The 9,362-nt window shown below is 43.1% G+C and overlaps 1 protein-coding gene across 2 annotated transcripts in view; it reads left to right on the plus strand.

The window, feature by feature from the left end:
- Positions 1-7,213, plus strand: part of LOC115851733 (zinc finger CCCH-type antiviral protein 1-like) — a 184,598-nt gene extending 177,385 nt beyond the window's left edge. For both annotated transcript variants that reach the window (XM_060305258.1, XM_030853948.2), the window contains one exon: positions 432-7,213. In XM_060305258.1, the coding sequence (XP_060161241.1) occupies positions 432-683 (252 nt within the window). In that variant the 3' untranslated portion in view covers positions 684-7,213. The remainder of the gene's footprint in view (positions 1-431) is intronic.
- Positions 7,214-9,362: the final 2,149 nt, after the last annotated feature.

A 9,362-nucleotide genomic window follows, 5' to 3' on the forward strand; every position in this document is an offset into this window, starting at 1 on the left:
CTGTTTTTTAAAAAAATATTTATTTAGGCTGGGCTGGGTCTTAGCTGTGGCATGTGGACTCTTAGTTGTGGCATGTGGACTCTTAGTTGTGGCATGTGGACTTCTTAGTTGCGGCATGTGAACTCTTATTTGCGACATGCATGCAGGATCTTGTTCCCCAGCCAGGGATCGAACCAGGGCCCCCTGCATTGGGAGCACGGAGTCTTACCCACTGGACCACCAGGGAAGTCCCTAGGCCCTTGTTTCATGGGCTTCTTTATTGTACTGCTCTCCCTCGAGCAATTTGTCTGCAGTTACTTCTCTCCATCCCTGTCCTGGGAGGCTGAGTTGTTGGGTGGGAGATGGGCAGAGCACGTCCAATGCCAGTTTGCATCTGATCTTCCCTTCTGGTTTCACGTGGGAAGTACAGTAACGTTTGCCATGTTTTTCAGACACATGTGCTCGGACATCAGGAGTATTCGTCACCGCTGTTCCAGGTGCAAAGGACTTCAGGTCGGGAGCCCTCGGCTCCTCCTGGGAACCTCGCGCACAGGGGGCTGCCGGGCGCCGGGCTGGCCTACCCTGCCAGCTCCACGGAAGACCTCCAGCCCAGCCACTCCTCAGCCTCTCTCATCAAAGCTATCCGCGAGGAGCTGCTCCGGCTCTCCCAGAAGCAGACCACCGTGCAGAACTTCCACAGCTGATCGGCCCCACCTTGCAGATTTGCCAAGTATCCGCTTCCCGTGGAAGCAAGACTAAAAGGAAATCAACTGAGCAGGTGTCTGGAAGAGGAGAAGCATCTCCTGGGCTGAGGGCCCAAGTAAGGGAACGAGTTGCAATTGTAAAAGATGCCATAAGTCACGTGACAGCTCATGATGCTTTTAATACGTTGGCAATTTTGTGACCACCTGGGTTCAGTTGAAATGTATGTACTTTTGGCTAAAAGCCAGCAGCACTTCACGAAAGACGAACCACGATTCTAAGCTAATGAAGTGACTAAGTTAGTCTCTTTTTTAAAGGTGAAAGATGAAAATGTGTAGATGGTGTAGGGATTAAAGGAATCTAGTATTTCCGTGGGAAGATGTGATTCAGACTGGTTTGTACAATGAACCTGCTGCTTTGTTTTCTGAGAAAAGAGAGTTGAAGACATTCACAACTTAATTTCCCTCTTTTCCTCCATAGGAACTTATTTTAATAGTAATATTAACAACATGAATAGTAAGACTGTTTGGGAATTTAAAGAGCTACTAGCGAGAAACCAAATGCTAGATTGTAGAGCCTGATGATTCCAAACGAAGCCATCGACTGCATTTTCCTTCTACTTCTGGTGCTACAGCTCCAAGAGCCCTTCACGTCGTCTGTGAAATGCAACTTTGGCTTTCTCAGTGGAAGGATATGTGGAAGGTTTCATTTTGTTCTAGAAAGGGGGGGAAAAAAAGCCTCCCCAAATGGAAAAAGCTTAATATTTATTTGGTTTTTCAAAATACATATCAAAGTTTAGATTTACATTCTTAATTATATTTGTGGTTTGTGAATCGGACACATGCAACTGCTCATTGCATCTCATTTGAGTACATGTCTTCATCCAGGCCAGGCCTAAAGAAAGAGGCTTTCAGGAGGTCCTAATGGATCCTTGCACTTTGCTGATGAGTTGCTCCCAAATTATGTTTGAATGAGAAATCTTACATAAGCGAAAATGATCTGTCAGAATTCCTAGGACCACTGAATGGTTGGTTATCTATGGATGCCTTCATGGTAATCACATTCCCTGTGTTCGAGACCTGGAAATGAAACTGAGTTCCGTTCAGCCTCTTCGTAATGAGTCAAGAAAGGAAAGAAGAGCTTTGAGACCACGAGGGAGAAAAAATGTTCCTTCTAATTTCTGATTCTGTTGTCCCTGACTCCGTCTAGTGACTGTTAAAACCGTCTTTGGGCCCAACAGAGGGGTCCTCCCACTTGAGATTGACCCCTGAAGGAAACATGTCTCCCCTTCCCAAAGTGGAGTAAGGAATAGAGTAACAAGGACTGTTCTGTTTTCTGGGACCTGAGTGAAATGAAGAAGAAAAACAGACTTAGAATTTCCATGAATCCTTTTTTAGTAGATCAACTAATATCTTGAACTAAATAATAGATACACAGGCAGAACACGGGGTTGTGACTGGTCAAAATCTGTGTATCTGTGTCAAATTTTAAGAACCCTGAAGCAGCTAAAACGGGTTCCTAAAGTGTAATCATTGGGTTTTCAGAGTCATGTTTCAGCCCTTCCTTAATTAAGCCTGTCGTATAGACCCAGAGTCTCACAATCCAGGGGAAGTTGGTTCTGGGAAGTTAAAATGTAGCCATTGTTCATCTTTGCACCTCTGAAAAAGGGGGAGTGCAGGAGGACAAGTCTCTTGAGGATGCTAAATAAAGGAATGGGAACTCCTTTTTAGGCGACCCTCACAGGCTCCAAAGAACGGGGGAGAGAAGACCCTGATCTGGGCTTGATTCTTACCTCTTGGTCTTGGTTAAATACCAGACTTGCCCAGAGTGGAGATTCTCCTTGCATGTCATTGAAAAATACCAGGTTTCTTGAATGTGTAATTAAGAATTTCAGAGATCCAAGCAGCATTTTATCATGGACACCTTACGGTGAATTCAGATTGAGTGCCAGCTGATGGGGTAAATGCTGGCCCCTCTCCTCCCATTCTGCTCTTTGTCCTCAGTGTTCACACGCAGATTGTACGAACATGATTACCTCCTTAGTACATGGCAGGAACGGGCCTCTGTTTTAAATGGGGCTGCAGTAGCAGTTTTGATGCCTTTCAAACTAGCATAAGGAGATTCTACCTGTATTTTTCTTCTTAGAACCGATACACTTTTAAACCGACGTCAAGACCAAAGATGACGTGGAATAAACAACCGCTGATGTGTGGTGGGTGTGAGCAGGCCGGTGGGATCCCCGGCACTCTTGTGTTGGCCATAAAGCATACTCAGTTTGCACTCAGTTTGACCATCACGAGACTCAGAACAGACTAGCTGTCATGGGGAGCACCACTCAGTGAACGGAATCTACGTAACGAAAGGTCCTCGTGGCAGTCACGCGTGGCTCTGGAGTTCCATTTATTGAAACACCACCAAATGAAAAGTTAAATTTTACGTCTGTTCTTTTTTCCTGTTTGAAAAGTTCTAGTGGTAATAACAAGAGCTATAAATGTGAGTCAGAGTTTTAGAGACGATTGTTTGGAGAAATGATCATTTTCAGAATCTACACAATCACTAACTAGCTGTGTCAGGTCCCTTCTCTAAGCCTCATTTTCCCCATCAGCCAAACGAGAACAGGCCTCCCCTGCCCACCTCCCAGGAAAATTCTCATTGAGAGAATCAGATGTGGTCACATGTGCACACGTCCCTTGAGGAGGGAGCACAAAGCACCGTGAGAATGTAGACTATCTGTGTGATTGCGGTGGGAGGGGTGATCTGATCTTCTGTGGCCTCCCAGTGAGCGAGTTCCCGTGGAGGGAACCAGAGGAAAACTAGAGGCCCCGTGTGACTCCGCTTCCTCTCTCCTGCTTTGCTTTAAATTCACTTCCTTCACCGTTAACTCTCAATTATCATGCATCTTCCTGCTCCTGGCACCAAATAAGTCAATATGAGCCCTGCCTTCTGAGATCTTAGAATCTGAATCAGACAATACCCATGGCTATAGAAGATGGAAGAAAAGGAAAAATAACGTGGTTTAAACATCAGTAAGATTCACCGAAAGGACACAAGTGCATTATGCACTCAGAAGGAGGAATGGAAGTTGCACATGGGGAAACAGTGGGACCTTGGGGAGAACTCAATGTCAGAAGCTACTTTAAGGAAGACAGGAGCTTCCCAGGCGCATGGTGAGATGGTGTGGGAAGAGCCAGATGGCGAAAGTGGGTGAAGCTGCCGTTGAAAATAACCTTGATCCTGATCTGCTCCGATATGGGGACGAAATCCCTAACTGCACGGTCGAGGGAGTTTTATAAGAGGAGGAAGTGATGCTATGAGGATACATTTGCAGGAATACAGCGAGAAAATGACCAGGCTTGGGAAGAAGGTCGGCGGAGGAAGAGACCCGTTCTGAAGGGGAGGGGAGAGTCCCAGGAACTGCTGGATGACCAATGTCAAGTGTGAAAATAGTGAGACTTCCACCGAGGTCTACTGCTTAGAGCAGATCTCAAGGGTCAGCCATTCGGCCACATTTAATCCTTTGTGGAGCATAGGTGGGTTATAAATAAATATATTTGACTTCTTTACAGCTGCCTACACATTTTCCTCCAGATTATACTTAATTTCAGAGCGTGTTTTCTTTTTGGTGGTACGTGGCTTTTGAGCAGCAGACTTGAGCTGTTTTTTTGCCAACCAGATTTTTCAGGGTGTGAGGCCTGTGACGCAGGGCACAGGTGAAGGGACACCTGGAGGCTTCGGGCTGAAACAGGTAATTCTGTGCTTTATGGGCTTCCTGTTGAACTGTGTACAGGGTCAGCGTTTACTGCGTTTGCACAACTTAGTGCTCCAGTGACCAGACCAGTCGCTTGGACACTGATTTGCATTTGCAGCACTTCAGGAGTTAATCATTAAATACACTTCTCTATCCCTTTCATACGAGATTCCTAGACATGAATGAATCTGTTGGTTGGAAGGAGAGCTGGTTAAGGTTCTGGGTGGGTGGGCAGGGGGCTCCAGTGTTAAGTACCACGCCCGCTTTCACTGTAGATGTTTTAGCCATTTCATTTCTACCTCCAGAGCAAGTCCCCAAAGCCAGTCTCCAGAGCCCACCTTTGTTCCAGGCAGGAGCGTGAAGAAGTCTGCTTCTGCGCCTGCACGTAGACCATTTGAACACAAACCACGTTTTCTGGGTTTTTTTTTTCAAAGCACGTTTTTATGGGATGGTAACTTGAACTTCATTTTTACGTTTAATCCAGTACCGTCATGGATATTCTCGTAACAGGTGAGAGGCGTTTCTCTGAGCAACTGCTGTAACACACTTATAAACTGTATTAGGCTTACACTTGTTACCTAGCGTACAAGGAGTGTGTGCATTTCAGGTTTCTTTTGATATCCTTGGTGATGTTCATTGTTTAAACTAGGACTCCTTTCTCTAATTTTATGAAAAAGACTTGAAAACCGAAACCTCACGGTACGATCCTCATTCCATGCTGTGTGTGTAACAGAACACTTGACAATTTATCATAACACGCAGCAGCATTGACATTTAGGAAAAGAATATCAGATGCCTTGGAAACACGAAACCAAGTTGGGAACCAGTGAGCAAGTGAAAGAAGGGAGGAATGTCTCCCTCTAAGGCACTCTGTCCAAATTCCTTTCCCACAGGGTAGATACTCATGCAGGCTCTTTGCTTTTCCTTCTTCCTCTAGGTTTTTCTGCTCTAGAGCCACTTCACATTTAAAGAAAGAGTGGATAAGTAGAAGGGACAGCGAAAATTGAAGTGATTTGGGTCTCGAGGTCCCTGATTCCACGGAATCTTTCTGGACAATTTGGAACGTCATGAATAGCCCCTTCTCATGTCCAGCAGATTCCCAGCATTCATAACTTGACCCCGTAAGTGTGCAAGGTCGGAAGAGTACAGGGCCAGCTTCTAGCTGGGCTCCCTGTACTGTTCCTCCTGCAGATGTGGGGAAGGAGGAGGGGGCACTAGGGGGAACAGAGGCTCCACCAATGGGCTCGGTTGCTCTAAGCAGCAGAGGGTTAATTTCAGAAAAGGGGAGTAGAAACTCTCCACTTTGCCCTCCTCCGGACCACAGCCTAGGGAGCATGGGGATTGGGCGAGGCTCGCCCTTACGGGAAAGGCTGCTTAGCCGAGCCGCTCTGAGATGCCCACTTGTCTCCTCCGACGTTGTCAATGCCCATGTCCTTATGACTCTTCCTGCACCCTCATTCCTAGATTATGAGTATTAATGTACAAAAATATGCAGAGTAAATTGAGGGCACTCGTGGGCTCAATACTGCAGTTTGAACTTGACAATCATGGTTTGCTGGTCTCAAACGGGCCCTTAAATTTCAGTATGGGTACATGATTTAGTAATCGAACCCTCCCTTCTTGCTGGTTATGTTTCTACCCTTCAGTTAGCTGCACTGTTTTCTAATGTGCTGTAGAGTTTTTGAGATAATTTATGCAAGTGTTTGGTTTCCATGTTTACAATTTATACAGCTTTCCTAGCATTTTAAATGGAAATGTCAATAAATGCTATGAATTGGTGTCAAGTGAGATTTTCTGTTTATTTCCTTTGCAACATGATAATTCTCTCATTTGCAAAATGTGAAAGTTGTGTGAGATGTTTTTCTCTAATTTTCATGTCCCTCATGAGAACACCTAGTACTTTCATCTTCCGAAGAATTAAGTTGAAAGCAGGCTATTCAGTGTGTGGAATTTGCAGAATTGTCACTCACATTGGTTGGTGCCACTCCTTTCTACTCAACTGTTTTGCTTTACGGCTCCCCACTAATCAAATTGATGCTTCCATTAAGAGCAGATTCATTTTGGAATTAAAAGATTAGGACTACAGTCTAGAAAGATAACTGAGAAGATCGACGTTTGTATAATCTTGAAAGGTAATAGGGTAAACCTGGAGTTGTTTATGAAACTCAAGAAAATAACCCCTTGAAACTGAGAAAAACAAGAGGAACTACAAAACACAGTGGAACACAACAAAGGAATGAAATGTGGAAACCTGGATAGGATTCTAGAACAACAAAAGTTATCAGTGGAAAAAATGGTGAAATCCAACATACAGTCTATAGTGTAGTTAGCAGTATCGTACAGAGGTTCATTTATTGATTCTGCTAACTTTAATATTAGGGGAAGCTATGTAAAAGGTATACAGAAACACTCTATTTTTGCAATTTTTCTCTAAATCTAAAATTAATTGAAAATTTAAAAACTAGTCTGGTACAGATAAAGCCCATAGGCCCCTGCAGAGGCTAATAAGAGCCTGCTGTGGGCATCCATGACCCAGAACTTGCCTTGCTTCTCAAGGCAGTCAGCTCCTGCTGAAGTGGAAACCACAGTTAACAGTTGCAAGTCTTGGCAGAAAATAAGCCTTCATGAAGGAAAGTTCACAGGATCAACCCAAAGGAGAATTTGAATCTAAAAATTAGAGAAAGACCACTATGAAGAAACGAATGTGTGTTTCGGCTGTTTACAGAGGTTAAAAAAAACAAAAACAAAAAAAAACAGAAGGACAGGATAACAGGAAAGTTTAAGCACATTTGAGAAAACCAAAAATTAATCCTTGAAAGAAAAATAAAGGGATTTAAAAACATACATATATTCACACAGTGGTGTCAGATACTCCAATATTTTAGACGTAGCTTAAGAAATATAATAGTTTTAATATATCTTTATATTATGTTTTAATAAGTATACTTCAGATTAAAACCAAAAACACCGTGGACTACTTGGTACACCTCGTTCCCCTAAGAGATCTTACATGTTCGAAATATAAAAAGGTTCAAAATGGTGGAAGAACAAGGAGTTAGGAGGAGCAGCTAAGGCTTGGGAGGAAGGTCAGGCTGGTCCCACACCCAGAGCCTGACCACTGGGTTGACGTGAATGTTAACTTAAACCACAGTTGGCATTTCTTGTCCCCTCTTTCTCTTCCACATTGCACCTGCCAAGCACGGTTTAAGGGAAAAGCAAACAAGGAACAATAACAAGAGAGATCCTTTGGTCCAGTGCCTGGGTTAGATAATTAATGAAATGTTTTTATTGTTGTTGGACCGTGCACTATTTATGCAGTAACTTTCTTCCTCTAAAGATCTCCGACACCTTCCTTGCTACACCCACCTGGGGGAATAATTAGAGGTGGTGTGTGTTTGATCTCTCTGGTGTTGGGAGACTGCAAAAATTGTAGTCACAATTCTAGGTAACCCATATTCATGTAGTTAAACTACTACGTGTCATATTTGTGCCAAAGGATAGCATTACAGAAGCATGAAACAACGTATCTGGAAAGCTCCTATTATAAAGTTGTTTTAGAGTGACTGGTTCCTAGGTGGTTACATCAGTACCCTGAAACTGCGCATTAGTGTAAGTATTTAGACTTTGATTCTGTGATGTGATGATACGCCTCAAATCAGTGGTGTCTTTCATTCAGCAATTTACAATTCTGAAATTGTTCTAAAGAAAACAGTACAAAGGAGCCGGTATGTGTTTAGAATGCTGTTTTACATTTCCCTGCTACTGTTCTTTCTGGATTCCTTGCAAGACAAGTTTAGGAGTAAAGTTCTTGAAAAAAGATGTAATTAACCAAATTTAAATAAGAACATCATATTTTTGGGTTGGCCAAAAAGTGCCTTCGGTTTTTAAGTAAAAATGAAACACATTTTTCATTTTCACCAAGAACTTTATTGAACAGCATATTCACCCTTTTGTTCCACTACCTTCTGCCATTTTCCAAGCAACTTCATAATTCCATCTTCCCAAAACTTTTTATCTTTTTGAGCAGAGAACTGTTCCAGGTGCCTTTACAGTCTTCCAGGGAATTGAAATTTTTTCCATTAAGAGAATTTTGTAAAGACCTAAGTAAATGGAAATCCGAAGGTGCAATGTCTGGTGAATACGGCAGATGAATCAGAACTTCCCAGCCAAGCTGGAACAGTTTCTGCCTGGTCATCAAAGAAACGTGCAGTCTTGTGTTATTCGATGGAAGATTATGCGTTTTCTGTTGACTAATTCTGGACGCTTTTCGTCGAGTGCCGCTTTCAGTTGGTGTGACTGGGAGTAGTGCTTATTGGAATTAATCATTTGGTTTTCTGGAAGAAGCTCGTAATGGAGGACTCCGTTCCAATCCCACCGTATACACAATATCACTTTCTTTGGATGAAGACCGGCCTTTGGTGTGGTTGGTGGTAGTTCATTTCAGTTGCCCCACAATCACTTCCATTCCACGTTGTTGTACAGTATCCACTTTTCATCGTCCGTCACAATTTATTTTAAAAATGGAACGTTTTCATCACATTTAAGGAGAATCACATGTGGAAATACAGTCAAGAAGGTATTTTTCGCTTAACTTATGTGGAACCCAAACATCAAAGCGATGAACATAACCAAGCTGGTGCAAAAGATTTTCAATGCTTGATTTGGATATTCTGAGTCTGTCGGCTGTCTCCCGCGTGGTATAACGTTGATTGTTCTCAGTTAATGTCTTGATTTGATGGCTCTCAACTTCAACTGGTCTGCCCGACCTTGGAACATCGTCCAGCGAGAAATCTCCAGCACGAAACTTTGCAAACCACTTTTGACATGTTCGATCAGTCACAGCACCTTCCCATACACTGCACAAATCTTTTTGTGTGTTTCAGTTGCATTTTTACCTTTCTTGAAATAATAAAGCATAATATGTCGAAAATAT

This window comes from Globicephala melas, chromosome 9 (genome assembly GCF_963455315.2).
Source record: "Globicephala melas chromosome 9, mGloMel1.2, whole genome shotgun sequence".
In the NCBI taxonomy this organism is placed as follows: Eukaryota; Metazoa; Chordata; class Mammalia; order Artiodactyla; family Delphinidae; genus Globicephala; species Globicephala melas.